At 47.5% G+C, this 22,488-nt stretch overlaps 6 protein-coding genes across 6 annotated transcripts; 4 read left to right on the top strand and 2 right to left on the bottom strand.

Moving 5' to 3' along the window:
• Positions 1-960: 960 nt before the first annotated feature.
• F5891DRAFT_985607 (uncharacterized protein) lies at positions 961-1,446 on the top strand (the record flags this gene model as incomplete). Its single annotated transcript, XM_041377625.1, has 1 exon — positions 961-1,446. One exon carries the CDS (start codon positions 961-963, stop codon positions 1,444-1,446), a length of 486 nt encoding a protein of 161 aa, XP_041219278.1.
• A 3,330-nt stretch (positions 1,447-4,776) lies between these two features.
• Positions 4,777-5,554, bottom strand: F5891DRAFT_1196032 (uncharacterized protein; the record flags this gene model as incomplete). The annotated part of the gene is made up of 3 exons (XM_041368242.1): positions 4,777-4,809; positions 4,854-5,083; positions 5,383-5,554. The coding sequence occupies 3 exons, from the start codon at positions 5,552-5,554 to the stop codon at positions 4,777-4,779; spliced, it is 435 nt and encodes a 144-aa protein (XP_041219277.1).
• A 3,479-nt stretch (positions 5,555-9,033) lies between these two features.
• F5891DRAFT_962545 (uncharacterized protein) lies at positions 9,034-12,173 on the top strand (the record flags this gene model as incomplete). The annotated part of the gene is made up of 5 exons (XM_041375915.1): positions 9,034-9,543; positions 9,598-9,888; positions 9,938-10,259; positions 10,350-11,786; positions 11,827-12,173. The coding sequence occupies 5 exons, from the start codon at positions 9,034-9,036 to the stop codon at positions 12,171-12,173; spliced, it is 2,907 nt and encodes a 968-aa protein (XP_041219276.1).
• Positions 12,174-12,275: 102 nt separating this feature from the next.
• On the top strand, positions 12,276-15,309 carry F5891DRAFT_1196030 (uncharacterized protein; the record flags this gene model as incomplete). The annotated part of the gene is made up of 3 exons (XM_041368241.1): positions 12,276-14,385; positions 14,436-14,596; positions 14,650-15,309. The coding sequence occupies 3 exons, from the start codon at positions 12,276-12,278 to the stop codon at positions 15,307-15,309; spliced, it is 2,931 nt and encodes a 976-aa protein (XP_041219275.1).
• A 390-nt stretch (positions 15,310-15,699) lies between these two features.
• F5891DRAFT_1196029 (uncharacterized protein) lies at positions 15,700-18,132 on the top strand (the record flags this gene model as incomplete). The annotated part of the gene is made up of 8 exons (XM_041368240.1): positions 15,700-16,038; positions 16,092-16,668; positions 16,716-16,858; positions 16,915-17,299; positions 17,347-17,384; positions 17,436-17,768; positions 17,829-18,010; positions 18,063-18,132. The coding sequence occupies 8 exons, from the start codon at positions 15,700-15,702 to the stop codon at positions 18,130-18,132; spliced, it is 2,067 nt and encodes a 688-aa protein (XP_041219274.1).
• Positions 18,133-20,142: 2,010 nt separating this feature from the next.
• F5891DRAFT_962548 (uncharacterized protein) lies at positions 20,143-20,756 on the bottom strand (the record flags this gene model as incomplete). Its single annotated transcript, XM_041375916.1, has 2 exons — positions 20,143-20,277; positions 20,325-20,756. Coding segments are annotated over 2 exons (567 nt in total), but the record flags the coding sequence as incomplete, so codon positions are not given.
• Positions 20,757-22,488: the final 1,732 nt, after the last annotated feature.

The following is a 22,488-nucleotide window of genomic DNA, read 5'->3' as shown; positions in this document are numbered from 1 at the left end:
AAAGCACTCCTTTGACTAAAGTCTACGAACCTCTTCTTATCTGAAGAGCTATACAAAGACCTCAACAACGTGAACGCTCTGTCGAGCCTTTGTTGTTAAAGAACTATCCTAGTTCGTAACAGTATGTATGTCCTCATGAGTATCACCATTAATTACCCCAAGTACGACTATATGAACTGATCTTGCCCAGGACTCAACCCTCGCGTTCTCACAGAGATCCCCACCTACATTCAAGAACTAGTCACTACAATTTGGCCAATACAGCAGGGACGGGTTGTGATGCTATGCAGAGTCGTTAAGCAACGTGTATGTATGTCCTCATTTCTTCCATTTTTGATCTCGCTCATACCATACACCCAGCATTCAACGCTATATTCCCAGTTTTCGAAATGGCTGGATCTAAGGCATACATTCATGTATGTCTCGCAAACTGGAGAGTCTTGGCGTGCACCGCAAGTCCTCCTCATACTCACTGCATTCTCACCAACGCATGTCATTTTGTATGTTCCAGACGCAGGTGTTTTGTCCCTTACATCATGACAGCTGACGCTAGCGGCTATATGAACTTAAGCTTATCTCAATGCCGTCTAAACACACCAGGTAGTATTGCCATTATATATCATAAGTACGGCTGTATGAACTGATCTTGCCCAGGATTCAACCCTCGTGTTCTCCTCACGGACTCCTCACGGAGATCCCCACCTACATCCAAGAACCGGTTGCTGTGATCTGACTGATACAGTAGGGTCGAGTGGTGATGCTATGGAGAGGTGCTAAGCAAAATATGTGTGTATGTCCCTTTCATTATGTATCACAATTAACCATCGTGTCTAGACCCTGCAATGCAGGTGATTCCATGCCATCGTACACATCGGTATTTTCCTGGGGAGACCCAGTACAAAGGTATATATACTACATAGGCAAGTCTCTCGTTCTATCTCCAGCACTACTGCTACTAACATGAACTGTTGCGGCCGTCGTCAACAAAATACTAAAATTCCCCAGGTTGAAGCTGCTCCTGAGCCTGTCGCCCCTGCTCCTGCTCTTCTCCCTCCTGCTGCTCCCGCTCCCGTTCCTGTCATCCCTGCTGCTGCTGCAACTACCACTGCAGCAGCTGCAATTGCTACTGCTCTTCACCGCCCTAGGAGACAACGGCAGCTTCCCCAGAGATTTAGGCAGGACGACACAGCTACTCGTCCGGATGATGGCGAGTGGATCGATCTCAATAATGTCAGCAGTGGTGAAGACAAAGATGACCCACCTGAAGTCATAGTCAACACCCACACACACCCGAGCCCACTACAGACAACGACTACAACGACTAGTACTCTCCTCACCGATCCCTTTGCCACGAGAAAAAGAGGCCTTAAGTCTACTTCTGATGTCCAGTTTTTCTTTAGGAAGAACTCGGACACTGGCAAGCGCATTTGTGTTCCATGCGAGTAAGTAACACATCTGGAGGTCTTTTATGCTCTTTCTCACCACCTTTACCAGGAATGAAAATAAGATCGACTCATCCTGTCCCCTAACTATTTACAGCTCATCTACGAGCAATACCCCTCTTCGTTCCCACATATATAAAGTCCATATCGAACTCTACCTCCAGGAATCCGAGAAGCAGCAATGGCCAATCGGCATACATCCTGTTGGGGAGCACCTCAATGAAGGCTGGACCTTCACCCAGATGCTGGAACGACTCAAAGATCTTACATGCACAATCGAGACACTTGGTCCTCCCCCATATCCCAGACTTAGCGGTTCACGGCCTGGTGTTGGCAAGTCGGCATCTTCAGATCATGACTTCCCAAAATTCTCCATTGAGGAGATGCATAGACATATTGTGAAGTTTATCGTAGCTGACGACCAAGTGAGTACTATCTATTTTCTATGTAATCTCATTAACCGCCATCTCTAGGCAATAAGTGTTGTTGAGTGTCCAGAGTTTCGTCGGCTGCTCTGCCTCTTGCGTCAAGATATCAAGGATTCCGATATCCCTCATCGTACAAAATTTCGGCAAATAATTATCGATGCATGGGATGAATACTTCGCAGCTATCAAACATGACCTCGCTGTAAGTGTACAGCTATCGATTACATATTGTATGTTCATATCTTGCAGGCTGCTCAAGGACGAATTTCATTTATGTCTGACATATGGTCTGATTCTAAGCTCCGTCCCTTTCTTGCTGTGACCGCACATTGGATTGCCAAAGAAAGTGAGCAAGGAGCACTTGTTTTGAAGGCTGCTCTCATCGCCTTTCATCATATCCCTGGTAGTCACACGGGGATGGCACTCGCTTCGAAGATATTAGAGCTGATTGATCGCGCTGAAGTGAAACATAATGTTGGTGTTTTATTGTACTTCATCGCATTATCTGACTTTGTCCAGATCGGACACTTTACCTTGGACAACGCCAGCAACAACAGGACCGCAATGGATGAACTCTTGCAACTATTGCAGAAAGATGGGATTGAATTCGACACGGTCGATCACCGCATCCCATGTTTTCCGCATATAGTAAATATATGCGTCCAACACATCCTGAATGAGCACCCTACTGCGGACTTTTCAGATTTGGCTGACACTTTCATAGCTGGCCCGTACACCTTCAATAAGGTGGAGTACGTCAAGGCTCTGCAAAATAATGTCATCAATTGGGCTAGAGATATTGTCCGTGTGATCCGCGTGTCAGGCCAGCGTCGTGATAGCTTTCGAGCTGCCATTACTTCTGGCAATGCAGAGGGATGGTTTGTAGACGACAAGGGCGAGCGTATGGCTCTGCCAATAGTTGAATTGCTGTGCGACGAGCCTACTCATTGTGATTCAACATATATCATGTTCAATTGTTTGAGGATCCTATGACAGGTAACATTTCATCTTATTAGAATTTCACGCAGCCTAACGGTTGTCCAGGCTATCGACCATTGGATCGACCTTCCTGCTCAACGCAACATAGTCTGTCATAAATTGACCCCCATGGATTGGCAAGTCCTGCAGGATCTTGAGGTTATCCTGGAGGTATGTTTTAAGATGTCTGAAGTCTATAACTCATTTACTGTTCTACATTAGGCACCGCACCACGCTCAACAATGCATGTCCGGTGAAACCAGTCCTCTGCTAGGCAGCGCCGTTCCGGCCTTCAAAGGGTTGATCGAAAGATGGAAGCTCGTTGCTGACCTTGTCCCACACTGTGCACCTTTGGCTGCCATAGGTCTATCATGGGCAGCTAAGTACGATGACCGAATGAGCCTCACAGGAGCATATGCTGTTGCAATGTGTCAGTCATGTATGTTTCTCTAAGGTGAATTCTCATGATTGTATATAGTCGTCAACCCCACAAGACGTCTATCATGGATGAACGAACATTGGCCAGTCGCACGAATCGCAGAGGCAAAATCCTATATTCTCAAACTGGTATGTCTGCCTGGTAATAACAGTCAAACTTTGGACTGATATATCCCACAGATGCGGAACAAGATATCAACAAATGTTTCCACACAGTCCGATCAGTTGATCCGTCAGCCACGCCCTGCAACACTAGGATCGACCATCTATGGACTTCCTGAGATAAATATACTGCCACGTCACCAGGATGGCCCCCGATCAGTCGAGGACGAGTTCAATGCATACAGCACAGGTATTCTTAGCCCTACAGGAACAGATCTGCTTTCTTTTTGGATGGTAAGAGTCCTATTCCTCTATTGCAGGTTTTGTTGATAACCAGGCATCGATGGTGAACTAGGTTTCGGCACCAATGTTTCCGACACTCTACAAAATCGCAATGGACTTTCTGCCAATTCAGGCCTCTGCTGTCCCATGCGAGCATGTATTTTCCTCCAGCAGTGACACGTTTATGAAGAAGTGCAATCGTCTCAGCCCATATTTGATGGAAGCCCTACAGGTGATCAAATTTGCGCTGAAAAAAGAGCAAATGCACTTCACCGAGGGTTGGGCAGCGTCCCAAAAGGATATGGAGTATAACTTGATGTGTGCCACGGGCTCCGCGAGCCACGAAGATCTCTTGGCATCTGGCTCTAGTGATTTACTGATATCTGCCACCAGCGGAACTACTTCTGGTGGTCGTGATTATGAGGCCCTTCTCAGAATTATTGCAGAGGATGAATGCGATGACATTCCGGATGATATCACAACCATATCTATCGTCTCTTAATTCCTGCCTTTTACTGCTACCTCACTGTTTCTGTCATCTTGCTCATGCTACTGCTTTTGTCATTAGACTGACGACTATTGATTTGTTTCTCCTCTTGACACAACTTTTTCACCTAACTAACCATACCAGTTGCAGTCAGTCAAGGTGTCAGTAGTGACTGCGCAACTGGTTTTAGCATTTTTTGTTCAACCGTCGAACTCACCCTAGACAAGTTTCTAGGCAAGGAGTACAATGGCGAAGGTGAGCATTAAACTTCCTCTCTACTCTACCCCCACCCTATCTAACTACATGAGCTCCAGCAAAGGTGTCAGCAGTGACTGCGCAACTGGTTTTAGCATTTTTGTTTGACTGTCAAACTCACCCCTAGGACTAGCTTCTAGGCAAGGAGTACAATGATGAAGGTGAGTATCAAATTTCCTCTCTACTCTACCCTCACCCTATCTAACTACATGAGCTCCAGTGAAGGCATCAGCAGTGACTGCGCAACTGGTTTTAGCATTTTTTGCTTAACCGTCGAACTCACCCTAGACAAGTTTCTAGGCAAGGAGTACAATGGCGAAGGTGAGCATTTAACTTCCTCTCTACTCTACCCCCACCCTACCTAACTACACGAGCTCCAGGAAAGGCGTCAGCAGTGACTGCGCAACTGGTTTTAGCATTTTTGCTTAATCATCGAACTCACCCTAGATGACTTGATGTGAGTACTGAACTTCCCCTCCTCCTCGTCCTCATCGTCATCCTCGTCCTCGTCCTCGTCCTCATCGTCGTCCTCGTCCTCGTCATCATCCTCATCATCATCCTCGTCATCATCCTCGTCCTCGTCATTGTCCTCATCCTCATCATCCTCGTCATTCTTGTCCTTGTCGTCGTCCTCATCGTTGTCGTTCTCATCGTCCTTGCCATTCAAGGTAGCTTGATGCACCAAGTCAGTGATGGCAGCTCAGGTAATGTTCCATTATCAATACAATTTCACAAACACTAATTCTAAGATCTATCCCTAACCTGTACCTTTCGACACAACAGCACCCCACCCCACGACCTAACTTACAGTACCTCCTCCTTCATCCTCAACAAATCCCACTCATTCCTGCCCATTGCGACGACCGAACACTCTCAGCAACCAACATTGCCACTTCGATCTCCCCGACTGTTGACCACTTTCCCCTCCCCCCGGCCGTTGACTGCTTTCCCCTCCCCCCGGCCGTTGTCACCTTTTCCCTCCCCCCGGCCATTGTCCCCTTTCCCCTCCTCTCTGCCTTTGAACAACACTTCCATTCCCTCTCTGTCTGCCTCTTTCAGCTCTTTGCCTTGATGCACGGTCTCGCTCAGCCTTTTCTGACTTCGCCTGCTCTCATAATCTTCGTCCACGAGCAGCGCAGCCATATAGCTAACATTTGTTTAGCTTTTGATTGAACATTGACAGAGTGACTTACATTGTCTTGGGGGGCCATCAGTGTTAGATAGTATTGGTTTGAGAGCACGATGCAAGTTTGTATGATTCGTATGAGTCTCAGTAGGAACCGTGTAGTTGTGAGATGACAATATGATTATCTGATGTTTCACTCGATATGATCTAAGGTGACAGCGTGACAGATAATATTCATCGCATTGCATAGTCTCATTTTGTGTCGTATCAGCTTCAACATGCTTATAAGTTATAACTTTGTTTAATACAAAGTAAGTACAGTTTTCTATAAACTACATCATGATGCCTTGACGCTACATGCAGTAGGCACATGTCTTTCATTCAATCTGGACTCTGGAGGCGGTGCTCAAAAATGTTCTGGTGTGTATGATCCAATTCGCCAACCAAAATGTTCAACATCATCATCATCAGACTCAAAACCACGCTCTTCAGCAAACTCACTCGGTTCAGGCGGCAGCCGTCATGCAATCCCAACACCCTCAACTCGTTTCACTACCCCACCTCTACTCACAAAGTCTGCCAGGCGTATGCTTAATGGTCATGTCTACGGATCAAAATGTCAGCCTCCAGCAAACCCTTTTGCAAATGTACGTGATGAGCCAGAATTCGTAGAATGGGGTTATGGCGGCATGGGAAGCGTGACTGGCAGTAGCGACTCAAAATATTCCGTTCTCGCAAAAGGTGCGCCAGCTCTACTTTCCCATATTCAAGTATGACTTACCTCTCTCTCGTGGTCAACACAACACCCTCCTTCACACACCCTGCCATGAACAGCCCAAGCACAGCCAGCGAGAGTAGCAAATATCATTGCCAGGCTCCAAGAGAGGACGACACGGATGAGAGCGAGGTCGAACGCGCAGAGGTACATCTCATACCTTTCCCTTGTCCTACCCATCTCACCTTCTAATAGGATCGTCGAAAGACGTCCCTGATTTTCATCCTGGCATTTAGTGTCCATTTGACTGCTAACGACTTTTCTCGTGTCCCCTGCACCGTAAACTCACCCCTCCATCTCCATGCCCCAATCACTTCGACATCTCCGTCTATCCTCAATCGCCCCTTCGCCCCTCGTCCATCGTGTATCTTTCTACCTCTAACTTGTATCCAACAACGATCTTGTTGCCTCGTTAACATGGCTACTGGTCCGTACTATTTGACATTGCATAGATCCCAAAGCTCATCGCACCCGTCTTTGACAGTGCACTTTCGTCACCCCTTCTCGTCTCTGTACAGCAGTGCTGAGAGGAGCCACAATCACCTGCTCTCCTCGTTGTCGATGAGTCTAGCATACTGTCAGGCCTTAATCGAAACGGTCGAAGCAATCGAGTCCTGCTTACAGATAAGTTGTTTTATCTAATATTAGATTCTATTTTTTGACTTATAGTTTAAAAATATATTTGAGCCGGTTTTAACCCCTTAATTTGACTTAACTGCAGTTAGTTAAGCCGAGTCAGACTGTGAATTATATAAGCTGGAACCATTTGCCGGTTCAGCTATTCATAGCTCGGGCCGCGGCTAAAACCGGCAATAAGCCGGAGCCGCGGTAACACTACTTGAAGCTTTATTTTGAGGAATGCGGGGGTCTTTTACTGATCACAGACTTGTGCAGAGAAATCAGGAACTCCTCGTGCCTCTATACTATCCCTTACGGTCACTTCGTGAGCCACCGCAACTCCGTGAGTCACGCAGATGTCACATATAGTCACTGACGGTCACTCTGGCCAAATTCAGAGTCCGCTCGGCGTGCTCGACAAGATCGAAACTCGAATTTACCATGCAATTATCAGATGCTACTAATACTATGTCGCGAGTTACAGTATGTCCGAATTATATGGATTTGTATGTGTATAGCAGTGATTAATGTTAAGGGGGATATTGTTGAGTGAAATTTGGATGTGGGTATTGATACATGGGGGAATTGTGACTCGGAGCAGGCCACTGTCCAGAAATATATGATGGGTGTGAAGGATGCGTGAAAAAAAAAATAGTGATGGTGGGTGTCCAGGATGAGAGGAGCTTGATGTTGAAACATCTGCAAGTGCTGCCTGGATCCGTGACTCATACTCGGGGTCAGTAGATGCTGCCCCCCGGCGACATCCCATGGCATAGCAATGAATCCCAGCTTGTAACAATCACGAAGGTGAGCATTCTCGGTGAATTCAATGTCCGATATCGGCAGTGTCGGCAGGTGACACCAGTCCGTGACTTTTCCTGGTGTCACGTAGAAAATACTATCTCTATCATTTCTTTATGAAATTGCTTCGTTTCACTTGGAATAGGATATGGGAATATGTTGAATGTATTCAGTGAAGTAGCTAAGTGATTGGTGTAAATTTGAGGTCTGTAGTTGAAAATCACGAAGTAGTGGTGGGTCACGAAGTGATCGTAGGGGATACATCAGTAAACTACAATTTTCTCCACAGAATGTACAAATTTTGTGTTTTTGTAACAGCCAGCGACAGAGTTGGACAGACTCCACAGTGCCGCCACGCGCACAGCAAACAATAGCCACACATTTCCAGTTGCTCACAGTTCTGCAAGACCTTGCATCCTAGTACTACTAGTAGTAAGCTAATTATTGCCAGTGAGCTCGAGCACTTAGTAGTTTTCAATTCGAAAATTGGACTTGTACAAATTTTATCGATTCCAAATACAAACGGAACTAAAAATAAACATGCAACATGATATACTAACATATGAGGTATTCACAGCATAATACTACGAGTCGAATCAAACCTAGTAAGGGGAAACATGAAGTAAATACTGAGAATCAATCAAGCTGGGCAGTGAGGCGCCGGCCCTCTCCAACTTCTACCAAAATCACCGATGAATTTCCTGGTGTCAGCGGATCTCAGAATGCCACGACATCATTTCGTAGTATAAACAAACTTACCTTGCAAACTCCTGTGAGTTCGACCCGGAGTTGAACAACTTGGAGGAACAATGTGAGTCCATCCATGGTTCTTGAAGACAACTCTCATGCAACCTAGTCCAATGTCTGCATCATCCAGCCGCTTCTCTGCCTCTTCGGCTCGAAATCTGAGCAGACTTGCCAACATTTCATTTTCCCTTACAACACAATCTGCCAGTACTTTTTGTGCCCGATAAACTTCGCGTTTTGCTCTTACAAGGTTCATGATAAGGTTAGCTTCTGAGTTGGTTGGATCCTGTTTAGACTGTTCAAAAGTAAGGTGCTTAAAACTTAAGAAAATTCGATTGACTTCACCATGGAATTGACGGCATTGTGAACCTCGTATAGATCAAAAATTCCGGGTGACAGTCCTTCGCAACGTTGTGAATTGGTTGTACCTGATGTGCTTGCTGACAATGATCGCAGAACGCTCATCATGGTAGTAGAGAGTCGATAGTATCGGAAAATGCCGATGTCGAGTCTCGACTCAATTCAATCAATTGAAGTCTTACGCTACCTGACCTCATGCCTCACTGTCCATCATGCGGAAAAGTCCTCAAGGACCATACATCTGTTGCTCGTCATATGAGCCAGCCCCGGTCTGGCTGCAACACCTGGCTGGACGATATTATCAAGCTCAATACCATAATTCCGCCCACTGACGATCATCCCATGGACCCAATGGACAATAATGGACTACCTATGCCTTATTATGAGCCAGGACTCGGAGATGAGGACAATACATACGTCTTTCATGGTCAAGAAGAGGACATCACGCTGGAAGCGCATGATGGAATTCGGGACCAGGGCAAAGATGCAAATACTGAAGTCACGGATTATTTTCCCAATTCCCCACTCGCCTATGAGGACGGCTATACGTTCTTAGGTTTATTCGACGCTGACGAAAACAGCGTATATCGCAAAACAAATCTTTATTTTCCATTCAGTAGTCGGAGAGACTGGCAGGTTGCCGCATGGCTACTGCGTTCTGGGTTGAGCATGGGGAAGATTGATTCTTTCCTATCGCTTGACATGGTCAGTGTCCGAACTTTAAACTTGCTGCTCTCCCTTGACTGTAGGCCCTTTTAGATTAAAGATTTACCCTTGTCATTTCGCTCGGCCAAAGAACTTCGAGGTCGAGCAGAAATGCTACCCAGTGGTCCACGTTGGAAGTCCCAAATCATTCCTACGTCGCATCCTACTAAGTCACCCGTAATTCTCTATTGGCGCGACCCACTGGAGTGCATCGCAAGTATCTTCAACCACCCGTTATTTCACAATCGTATGGACTTCACACCTCGCAAGGTGTACACCACTGCGGAGAGGCTGTGTTGCATCTATACTGAATGGATGACAGGAAATGATGCTTGGGACATGCAAGTGCGTAACAAATTGAATTTCAATGTTTTTGACTAATGTATTTTTGAAGTCGGCAATACCACGCGGCGCAACTCTTCTCGGTACTATCCTGTCATCCGACAAAACGAACATTACTGCCTTGACAGGCGATCGTGTAGCTCATCCACTTCTTATTAGCTTGGCCAATATACATATGAATACACGACTCAAATCTTCATCAAGTTCTTTCGTTCTCACTGCCTTACTGCCGGTCCCAAAGTTTATTCATAAGAAGAAGCGGATGAAAGGTGTATTGGAGGATCGCCTCATACACCAATGTCTAGACATTGTTCTCGAACCACTCAAGCAGGCTGCTCGAAAGGGCATCATGTTATCTGACCCCATTGGGCAGAGTCGTTACTGTTTCACTGCACTGGCAAGTTATATTGCTGACACCCCGGAAGCCATGATGCTGGCGACTGTCGGTGGAAAGACGTCACCAGTGACCATGGCGATGTACAAGCACTTTGGGGATGACTTCCAGCATGAACCCCGCATGAAATTGACGACTCTTGCGCAGCTTGCCGTTGTCCGCTCACATGCCGATCCCCTTGACCTCGAGGCTTTTTTCCGTGAAGCGCAGAAGTTTCGTCTGAATGGTGTTGCCGAACCGTTCTTTCGGGACTGGATACTTGCAGAGCCCTCCCATTTCTTTACACCAGAATCCCTACACCACTTGCATAAGGAATTTTTCGACCACGATGCACAATGGCTCATCTGTGCTGTTGGAGAATCCGAGATCAATTTCCGATTTTCTGTCTTACAGCCCACCACTGGTTATCGTCACTTTCCTGGAGGCATCTCGAAGCTTAAACAGGTCACCGGTCGCTGTCAACGAGACATGCAGCGATATATCATTGCAGTGTGCGCAGACGCAGCATCTGCACGTATCATCACTGCCTTACGTGCGCTCATGCAATTCCGTTATCTCGTTCAGTCGCCACGCCTTGATGACGACGATCTCAAGCGCATCTCGGGCGCATTGCATGAGTTCCATGCAAACAAGGATGCGATTATTGATGCTGGGGCTCGCCGGGGGAAGGGCAATAGACCCATCACTCACTGGCATATTCCCAAGTTAGAACTTATGCAGAATGTTGTTCCCAGTATCCGTACATCTGGCGTCACAAGACAGTGGTCCGCGGATGTTACTGAACACGCTCATATCACCGAAATCAAAGACCCGGCGAGGTCTAGCAATAATAACAACTACGATCCTCAGATATGTCGACACCTGGACCGTGCAGACAAGTGTCGTCGGTTTGAGCTCGCTACGAGCCTTTTAGATTGCGAACAGTGTGCTGAGGAGCCGGAGGATGTGGACCCTGACGTTGATGATGACATTGACACACATGACATTTCCCCTGAACCACAGCAGCCTGGACATATCCGTCCAATCACAAACTATTTCGCTATCGCCAGAGCTCTCCGGTGCAGAGACGAGGGTTCAGTTCCTGTTCCATTGCGCTCATTTAGTGTTGGATGCACAGCCTTTAATCTTGGGTATGATCCGTCCATCAGGAGTATCACCGTCGATGAAGTCACTGTGAAATTTGGCTTACCTGATCTGCGACCGGCCATTGCTGACTTCCTCCAGCGTGAGGCTACTCATGGACATCAGCATATTCATGCCATAGGTGGCCCAAGGAGAGCTGGACCTACGGCTGACCTTCCTTTCGACAAAATTCAAGTCTGGTTCAAGATTCGCTTGCAAGAGACAGACATTCACGACACTCATACCATCAAACCTGCTCAGACACTTAATTGTGCTCCGCCCAGTGGTCCCTGGACCCTGGATCGTTATGACACAGTCATCGTGGAGACAACTGCGGGCTATTCATGGCCCAGTAGTCGTCTCTCAGGCGAGTTTTCTGTCTCGTGTAACGACACTCGTTCTAACATCAACCACTTACCCTGCAGGTCACACCATCACTCAGATCAGGCTTATCATGCGGCCTATTGGTAAGAGTGGCACGCAATGGTCATGGCAAGATCGATTTCTCACCTATGTTCAACGCCTTGACTTATCGAATGATCGCGATGCAAATACACAACTGCACCTGCTCAAGCGGGCAAAACGTTCGAATGGAGATCGGATGGGGGACATTATACCCCTCTCTCAACTGAGGGCGCCCGTTAATCTGGTCCCTCGTTTTGGAGTCATTGCGGATAAGCGCCTCACCGCACATAATAGTATGGAACATGCCGCGGAGTTTTGGTTGAATGAGTTTTGGGAAAAAAGCACCTTCTTCGCCCTATCAGCATAGTATTTGGTTCGAGAAAAGATCAGTTTTGGGTTATGGTAGTGCACAGTACCTGTTTCACGCTGTTCTGAGTGTACATAGCAACCATTGTTCGTCCTGCACGCTATGCCATCCGCTTGTCATTTTCGAACGATTGACCTTGGGAAGAAGCTGTCATCCTTTGTGACGGCTCCCCCAATACATGACACCCAAACGATGGACAAACTCACAAATTCTGAACTTAATCGTTTGATACTCGAGGAACATCAACCTGCTAACAAAGACGAACTTGGCCACCTGTTGACTCATATCTTCCAATCCTTTACCACTGAGATTCCTGTGGCGGAAGAGCTTGCAATTCCTTTGAGCAGTGTTCCTCAAAGTGCGAGGCTCGATGGTCTTCATACTTTCAGTGTCGAACCAGATGGGGTTCCCATGATCAACCTGTACGATACTGAAAAACATCGGTGGAATTGGGTGCTGCCATCGTCATATGAACGCAACCGTTCACCTACAAAAAACAGGGAGCAGAAAGGAGTCGAAAGTGACAAGGGAGAGTGGATCTTGGTCGATGAAGCTGCTACAAATGCGGAGAAGTTAGCCCACCGAACCATCGATACCTCATCCACTGAAGATGTGAACATCACCGAAAACAGCCTCTCAGAGTCCGTATCGTCTGGTGGGGCAGGGTCACTTGATGACCAGATGCCATCCAGCAATAGCAAGGGTTCATCGGACTCATCCAATGATGGGAATGAAGTGATGGCCAGTGAGGAGGACTTCAATCAATCTTCGACAGAACATATCTTTGGATCCTTCTTTAATGTCGTCTCTGTTGCCCTCCTTGGAAAACAGCCGGAACTTGCTCAAAAAAACCATTTGTCATGCAACTGGAGCGCAGCAAACTCATCACGCCCAGTACGTGGTGAAAATATCAAACGCAAACCAGATCTGGCCTTATTGGACGATGTCGAGGCCCGATGGGACACCATCAAGGCGGTATGTGAGCTGACTGCCAGCCCATACACGCCTTCGGGTACCCTTGCGAAGACTCTCGACACTAAAGCATACCTACTTCTGAAACATCAGCCCTGGAGAAGATTCGCTCTGATGATCTCACTGTGCGCCAGCTATCGTGAGCTTCGCGTCCACTTGTACGACCACTCGGGTGGTGTTGTAAGCGCTTGCACTCATATCGACCAACAACCTAACAAGTACTTACAAATATTCTCGAGCGTGGTCTTCGGTGGACTCGAGTGTATTGGGTACGACCCCTCAATCAACATCTTTAAACACACACTTGATCAAACAATCAAATCACACTCAAATTGGCTCCCCATCCACGTCCTGAAGGACTTAAAAGATCAGGAAGTCAAGGCTGCCAGTGAGGGAAAGGGTGAGGGTGAGAGTGAGGTTGAGAGTGAGAGCGAGAGCGAGAGTGAGGGTGAAGGCAAAGGCAAAGGCGAGGGCAAAGGCAAAGGCAAAGGCAAAGGCAAAGGCAAAGGCAAAGGCAAAGGCAAAGGCAAAGGCAAAGGCAAAGGCAAAGGCAAAGGCAAAGGCAAAGGCAAAGGCAAAGGCAAAGGCAAAGGCAAAGGCAAAGGCAAAGGCAAAGGCAAAGGCAAAGGCAAAGGCAAAGGCAAAGGCAAAGGCAAAGGCAAAGGCAAAGGCAAAGGCAAAGGCAAAGGCAAAGGCAAAGGCGAGGGCGAGGGTCAGGATAGTAAGACCACATCTCAGGACACCTCTGAAACGCAAGATGACGATGAGTTCCCTGTGGAGCTCCCTATAGAAGTACCTGAAGACCCTCTGCACGCACCCCTTCCAGAACCTATTGGCAAGATTCGCGTCAACGACCATTACTACGATATGCTGGAAATTATATTCTCGAGCCAGGGTCTTGTTGGGCGTGGTTCCGTTTGTTACCTGGCCAGGAAAGACGAAGAAGAGTTCATTATTAAGGACCACTGGGTCCTGGGGGGAGAGAAGGAGGCTATGAATGAGATCAACATGATGAAGAAGATGAGTGGAGTCCGCGGTGTTCCTACCCTCATCGAGCATTGGTTTGTTGAGTCTGGGAACAAAGTCGATCGAACTTCAAACTATCGGTTCAAAGTTTTGCGCAGCCTTAAGGGCACATCCCGGACTCATGTTCGCCTCGTCTTGAAGCCACGCGCGAGGCCTTTGCATAAATTCCGCTCGAAGCTAGAGTTGCTTAGCTCAATACGCGATATCGTCAAAAGTAAGTTCTATATTACAATGTATTGAAGATTTTACTGACCTAATGTTTAGTTCAGAAGGAAGCGGTGGAAGAGCGCAAGGTTCTCCATCGTGACTGCAGTTTGAACAATGCTATGATTGAGGATGATGGGAAAGACACCCACGGGATGCTGATAGACTGGGAGTTTGCTGTTAATATTTTGAAGAGCGGGAACTACGCTGTCGGGGGCACTGTTAGTGTTTTTATTTTGTCAAATAACACCGTGTTTTAACAATGAACATTTAGGGCACATTACCCTTCATGTCCCGAGCGCTTCTCTTGCAGCTCCACCTTTGTGATCCGGATGGAGCGGATGAACGCAAGAAAGCCTCCTGTTCGAAAGCAAAGGTTGCCCCCCTGGTTAGGCATGGCTACCACGATGACCTCGAGTCGATGTTTTACATCTTCATCTGGATCTGTATCGAATTCAGAGGTCCTCTCGGCATGAAACGTAAACTCGACAATACTCACGACTGGATACCGCATCAATGGTCTGCATCCAAATTCAAGGTGTGCTGTGACAGCAAAACATCATTCTTCTGGCACATGGAGCACTATGTCGAGGAACTTAGCAAGCAGTTCCATCCATACTTCAAAAAACTCCTTCCTGTCGCGTTGGAGTGGTACTATCTGATGAGAGAACCAACGAAGGTAACCTTCGACGACGTAATCGAGATGCTAGAGAGACATATCACAAACCTTCCGATGAATGAGCCGTCGCCTGAACTCCTTGTCTCACGGTGGTTACTCAAAGGCCTCAAGGCAGAACACTCGGTAAGCAGTGGCGAAGAGGGGGAATCACAATCACTCGTAGACGAGACGAGCCGTAATAACAAACGAGTCATAGATTACCGATGGACCCTAGAAATTGCTCCCAAGTCAAAAAGGAGTAAGACTGGATACTAGGTGTTTAGCGAAACGTACTTACATAAACTCGACTCTACTGCAAACACTTATGTAATCTCTCTTGCTTTGATTTGATATACATTCTGTTCGAGTCATGTTGTGACATCATGAATATTTCCAAATGGTACATCTTCACTCACGACTTTAACGTTTTCTAGTGACTAATACTAACTACGTTATGCCTACATACAGTCGACTCGGCCATCTTCAAAGCACGCTTTCAGCTTCGTAAAATTTTCACCTTTACACACGGGCTGCGGTTGACTCATATTTCCAGATATCATTTGCGATGATCATTCTCATTCCCGCTGCCAGACTACAAAAAGCATTTGGGTAAGTGTCTGATTTAATTGGTACTACTCGTTATTACTCCCAGCTACAGCCCTAGTCATGCCTGCCCGCAGTAGCCCTAAGAAGAAGAGAACGAAGCGTAAAGCTACGGACTCTGACGGGCAAGAGATTTCAACCAAGAAATCACGGGCTGGGGCCATGCCACTCTCCATGTCGCAGCAGACTCCAGATGTGGATAGCTCCTTACTCCCTCGGCGTTCTGGACGTCCAGGCGCAGGAACAGGAGGCAGGGCCAATCAACTTGAGAGAATCGGTGCCCTTTTGGGTGCCCCAGCACGGACCAGCCAACCCAAGGGCTCTACCTCCCTCGATTCGAACGTTCCAGTTAACCCTCTTGCTCCAGAACCAGTTCGTAAGGGTCGTGGAAGTCGGGCAAAGGTAAGTCTATTATTCTACCCGTAGTTACAGATGTCAACGCTGAATATATTTAGAAACCTCCTCCACCATATAGTGCCTCTGAGCCGGCGGATCCCCCTGCTGCAACTTCCACTAAAGCTAAGGGGAAGAAAGCCAAGGCGACGAAGACAGCTGTTATCCCTCCCTCAAGCATGGAGGCGTCAGATGTCCAACCCGGTTTTCATCGACGTGAAGCTGGTGCAAGGTTTGGTTTTTCTCAACACATCGTTCCCCCGGGCACAGAACCTGACTTGCAAGCGCTCAACAACCCATACGTGGCTGCAGCAAGGGAGAAGGTTGCTGTAACGTGTCTTCCTGCTCCTATTGGTGCCTCAGCAGCGATCGGACGTCTTCCTGCTACCAGTACTAGATCTCCAAAGAAAGACCCCGTGCCACTGATACCTTCAAGATCTACGTCAGCTGCACATCAATCTGATCGCATGTTCTATCAAAATTTGGACCCTACCCTTCGATCAGCAGATGATGGAAGTGGTCAGAAAGACTCAGGATCAGACATGTCTAGCGAGGGTAGTGATACAAGTACTACTGATGACGAAGAAGATCAGGAAGTTGGTTGGGGAGCATCAAAGGGATACCTTACCGCGCACCCTGGTGAGTCACTGGTTTGGTCGTCATCATGTGTGCTAAATGAGGTATAGGTTTCTCAAAGGAAGTATTACCATCTCAACCCCGGGTCACCACTGCTCTGCCATCGGACTTCGAGTTCCAATATTCCCGCGATGAAGACGATAATATAGCATTGGCTGCAGAGGATAGTGCCTCCAGTGATGATGACAATCAGGTATGTTTCACTTGTTTCCCTGGAGTGCGCTAATTTTTCTGTCTTTTTTTTTGCAGCCGGCGGCCATTGAACCCAAGCCAGATGATGTTTTACTCCGTCACCAAAAGAAAAACGGACGTCCCCGTGTTCCTAATCCCGAATTCCTTGATCTCCTCCGATCTTCCGACACGACATCAATCAAAGTGGAGGAATCAGAAACCAAAGCTACTATGGCCAAAGCACCAAGATCCAAGGAACCGTCTGAGCCCAAGCCCACTCAACTTGGCTGGTACCCGCCACGCTGGAAGGCCTTCCTTGAGGATGCCAAAGGGGATTGCCGTACCCAGCACGCAATCGAGAATGCATTCCCGACTTTGGCTGATGATCTACCCATTTCCGTCACTGAAGCTCTCACATCATCTCTTGTAGAATGGCTTGAAGGCAGTAAGCAGGTCGAACCAGGTATGTCCTTTTCTTCCTCAAGACATTTTACTCATGACATATACTAGGTCTGTGGCCCGATTACAAGCCTGACATGGCGAAACTGGTATGTATGTCAGTTCTCGCATGTCCAGATTCTAATATTTTGTTATCCTAGCTGTACGAAGATTTGTCAACCTGGCGCTCCGATTTGAAGAAAACAGCAGTTGCCATAGCACCCACCATGTACAACCTCATCCCCCCGCCCGAAGTCCCTATGCAAGATCGTGTGACATGGGTACAGAATACCGCTAAGGAGCTTTTGCACGATTCACTTTTTCTTCACAACGGTGTGGACGAACTGGGGAAAACTAATAATGCTGCTCACCCTGCACTCCGGGAGGCCGCCATCAGTTTCTTATATACTGGATCTTATCGTGTTGCTCGCAGGAGGCCGGATATTTTCAAGAAGGAGATACCGTTGAACAGCCTAGCTTTGATTTGCACTGCGGTATCTTTTATTCATCTATACTATACGCTATCAACAACTGATTGAAGCTGATTTTTGTAGTACCATTGTGTCCTGGACGGCTTTATCAAGAATGGCAATGGAAAATCATTCCCAAAATTTTCCGCTAAAGAATACAGCACCATCTACCAGTCAATGATTGCTCTACTTGAGGATGTCAAGAACGACCCATACCACGGACCTAAATTGATGCGGCAACTTCACGAGTGGGCCGCAGAAGGATGGTGAGTCTTTATTTAACCAAGTCTCGGACGCTCATTGAACGCATGCATGCAGGGCGGAGTCTTGCAAGCTCGACAGGAGGGACACGACAAAGCATAATCATTTGCGAGTCATTTTGGATTAGGTTTCGGGTGTTTTGCTTTCATGTGTTCCTGTCATCGCTTATACTACCGCTTACTACTACATGTTTCCGTTTATCTGCGAAATGAATATATTTTGGTGATTCTGCTTATTTTTAGGTTTTATATTTGCAGTGATTTGTCTATTTTTAAATGCAAGAACAGTGGTGCGAGAATACCTGCCTACTGGACAGTAGTATACAATAAGATTTGTGGTGAATTGTGTACAGAAACGAAGTTCTTGGGGTGTCTGTGAATGTCTGTACAAGGATTGACAGGGAAAGGTGTTACTGTAGTAAACTGTCCAGAAGGGACCAAGCTGTCTGCCTCTCATGCTGTACAGTTCTGTACAGAACTGTACAGAACCGAGTAGTTTACTGATGTAGTAAGGTCAAACATGCCATTGTAACGATCGGTAGCAGAATTATGCAGATGTTTGTGATTGCGTGCTATATATTGATATATATGACATTCTAATTTGTCCCTCAGTTCACTGATGATCAGTACGGGCCTGTCTATTGACTCGACGTCAAGTCAATCCGCCATTGCTCGTCATCAATTTTTGACTTTTCAATATGTTCAAGGATGAGAATCGCCGGGGACACTTGTGTCTCCGATCTTGCAAAAAAGACATACATGGTTTGTTCAGAGAAAAGAAGTGTTTATTGTAACGGAAGCCTAAGGCGTTTCTTTTACCCTGATCATTGGGTTTTGAATGAATGACAAGTGACCTTGGTCAGACAAGATACTCTTCCACATAGTACATGCGCACTTCCAGCCAGGTCCCGTTGAAGACGATTCCAACCTGTCAGTGAGAGTTACATGTAATCGCCACCCCTTTTCCTGTAGCTGAACGTAAAACGAACCTTGGCGGTACTGGAAACCCGCAGGCCAGCCTGGAGCTATATTTTATCACCCACTATGGTTGCACCAACTGCGCGCTCATTAATGGCTACGAACAACCAAGTAATATATACGGCGTTGTTCGAAACAACCATGTATCGTAGATGTTGCTACAATAATGAAACAGGTAAAAGAACAACAACGTACTAATGTCTTCTGAGGGTAATCGAAGGAGTTCCGTAAAAACCATGGTAAACATACTAAACATACTGAACACGAGCTGACAAATGAATTATTGGAATCAAACTTTGCAACGTTCCCCAGAACTGCCAGACACGCAGCCAGAGGTAAGGCTATCTGAAGTATTACGTCTGAGCGGTCCCAGATCGCCGTACGTCGTGACATGAAGAATTGGCTGCTTGCGGTAAAGGTCCGCTAGTAGGCGTGTCTGAAGGGCGTTTCTGAGATGTACGGCGTACCGCGTGCGAATTAAACTCGACGAATTGATAGGAAGATAGCGCGGGCGATGCTGTAGCACGAGAAGGGTCAGATGGGGGTGGAATCGAAGCTCCAGAGTCATGAAGGTTGGGCACGACGGGGGGAATAAACTTGAATCTGTCCACATTTACTAAGTGCGTCATGGATGATGAGTACCTCCGTCGAGCGTCATCAACTACCGCCTTGCTGGGCGCTCCATCATCAGCAGGGGGTATCAAGAGTATCATCTCTCTTATCACACCAACGAGCGCGGCGTGGGTCAAGGATGAACGCTTCACATTGATCATGCGAGCGTCCTCCTTCGTTGGCCACAGCAAGTTAAATAACTTGAACCATCCATCCATGAGCGCGCCGACCTTCCAATATGGATGAAGCGACAGCTTAAACGTCTCATAGCTGAGGAACCTCTTCTGGTGCAGCACAGGATCGGTCCGCAGCTGCAGGGAGCCCATTTTGGCCCACTCCGGGACCATCGCATTCCGCCTTTCAAATTCTTCATCGCCACCATTGGTGGGAGTGCGTCGCATTGCGGAAAACCGCTCGACCGAGGAAGGAGGTCCACCTTTGCCAGGCCAGCTGAAGGTGGGTAGGTGTAATTTGCTGGAGATCAGGTTGCTAGCTTTGTCGTTGTTCATAGAATTGTCAGGAATAGGTGCCGCCTTTGGGGGGGGAGGCCAGTGTTCGACCTGATTGTACGGACCCTTAAAATTGACACCGACGATCCACAGAAGAAAGATGTATGACTCCAGGTCATGCGTGATGTGGGGAGCCTCGTTTGAGTCGGCCGTGGTGCCAAACGGAAAAGTTCCCTGAAAAAAAATAAGTACGAAGAGAGGGAAATGACACGAAGACGCACAGTGGTAGTTATAGCATTGGCCGCACCGTCTTTATCCAACAAGTTCAGGCCAAGGCCGAAATCACCAGTCATCCCAGGGCGCTTGGGAAACCAGGGTGCGGGGACTTCCAGAGTGGCAAAGTGCGGTACACCACTCTGAGATGATAGATACCATTCTGGTACCGCGTACTTGGGGTCGGTTTGAGGAACCCAGAACCAAACGTTGCCGTCGCTGGTGTCGCGGTGCATAATCCCACGCCTGCACGCTTCAAGATGACCTGCAAATAATGTATGAAACGAGATAGAACGCTTGGTAGAAATTGCATACGTACCTAGTAGTGAATCCAGTATGCAATGTAAAAACTCACGGCGGCAAGAGAACCAAGTGCATTTGATGGCTGATGTGCGAAATACTGTGCGATAGTGGATCAAGGGGTCGCTGGCTGCAGTCATTTCCTTCAGGATGACTGGCACGCTGTCTACAACTTGCCGGCCGTTAATTCCATCAGTCATCTGAAGAGCGTCCACAGAGAACCGATTGTCCCGTATGGGAAGATGCCAGGGGTACATCCCTTCAGCGCCCAAATTATCCCATTCGGGCCGAGCACCCCAGGACTGGAACAGTTCTTCCGTGAGTTTGACCTCTTCCGGCGTTTTAGAGATACGATCTGGGAACATGCCTGTTATCTCAATCAGATCAGCATGCGCATCATAGATCGAGGTTAGACTTACTGCCTAAAAGCGTCTGTGTCCGAGTGATGCGTCCACTATCCTCCAGCAATTTGTGAATTTCTCCATCTGATGCGAGCCGAACGTCCTGCCACACATCCTTCACGATCAAGTAATCAGTCTGAGTATGCGATGGTCGGTGGGTGAGGCCCATGATCCTAGTTGATCGGCCAATTGCCGAATTACTGTTGTAGATCACCGATGTGATATCGGCCATCGCCCCACGTGCTGACTCAGCGTCCCCCTTCAAGGCCATTTTGAAGCCACGGTCATCCCTTGTGATAGACTTGTCGTAACCCAGGAACTCCAAGTCGACGTGCTTGAACCACGACATACAATTGAGGAAGTCGTCAGAGTCGCGATATATGTCGATCGGAGTAGTTATGGACGATCCTCCACGAGTGTATACACACGCGTAGAGATCAGCTCCCAACAAGAGTAGACCTACGAAGTACCGCCGATTAACCTGATTCGTCAGAATGAGTCGTCCGATCTCCGACATGCGTTTGGTCGCTTCATCCATGAGACCCTTAGTGTTGCGATACTTGATCTCCAACGCGGAGATGATGTCCGTCCATTCAATTGATTCGATAGGCCTCGTGTCATCCATCAATACAGCGTCAGGCTTGCGAAAACCGGGCCCGATGCCAGCAGTCATGGCACCAGCTTTGGGACCAATCAATGTGTTGCCGGTGTGAAGCCACGTACGTTTACGAAGTTTCGACAGCACCGACCAACCCTGCTCTTGGGTAATGACTTTGTCGACCCAAGAATTGCCCTACACAAAGTTGGTGAATATCAAGCAACATAATAACACCCAGTACATTCGCTGCGTAGAATGCTACTGACTTTGTTAAAAAAATCTACCACGCCCTTCTCTTTTATAGCGTCCCTTTGCTTATCATACAACCAAGGGCATGCAGAGATCGACCAATGACCAATCATGCGCCCTTGTAGCTCTACAGCTTGAAACTGCTGAACGTCGTTAGCGGATGATTCGTGAAATGATAATATGCACGTGCCCGACTACACCACATGTCCGCCATATCGCTAGCCTTGTCTTCAGGAACCCGCCGCTTTACAAGCTCATCTCGCACCCTACGCTTGGCCATCAGAATGTCATCCTGAAGGTCCGCCGGTTTCAAATGAGATGACGAGGCGTCGTCCAGTCGCTCTTTGAGCCACCGAGTTCCATTTTCGTGCATAAGAGACGCTATTGCCTCCAAGTCGTCACTGCTTAGGTCTACGCTAGCAGCAGAAGCCACCTCCTTGAGAGCCAAGACCGGATCTTGATAGTGGCCTTTCTCAATAATCGAGGCCTTTGTTTTCTTAATCAAGTCGTCTGTCAGGAAGTCGGGCTTGGAATGCGCTGCATGAAAAAAGTAACAATTCTTCCAAGGAGCGGTGTATGATACATAGCGGTTGTTGAGCTCCACCCATGGCTCCATGACGCTCG

The sequence above is a fragment of the Suillus fuscotomentosus genome, assembly GCF_016647785.1.
Source record: "Suillus fuscotomentosus strain FC203 chromosome Unknown F5891scaffold_92, whole genome shotgun sequence".
Classification (NCBI taxonomy): Eukaryota; Fungi; Basidiomycota; class Agaricomycetes; order Boletales; family Suillaceae; genus Suillus; species Suillus fuscotomentosus.
Note: the sequence above shows the minus strand (reverse complement) of the source record. Positions and strands in the feature narration are given on the sequence as shown.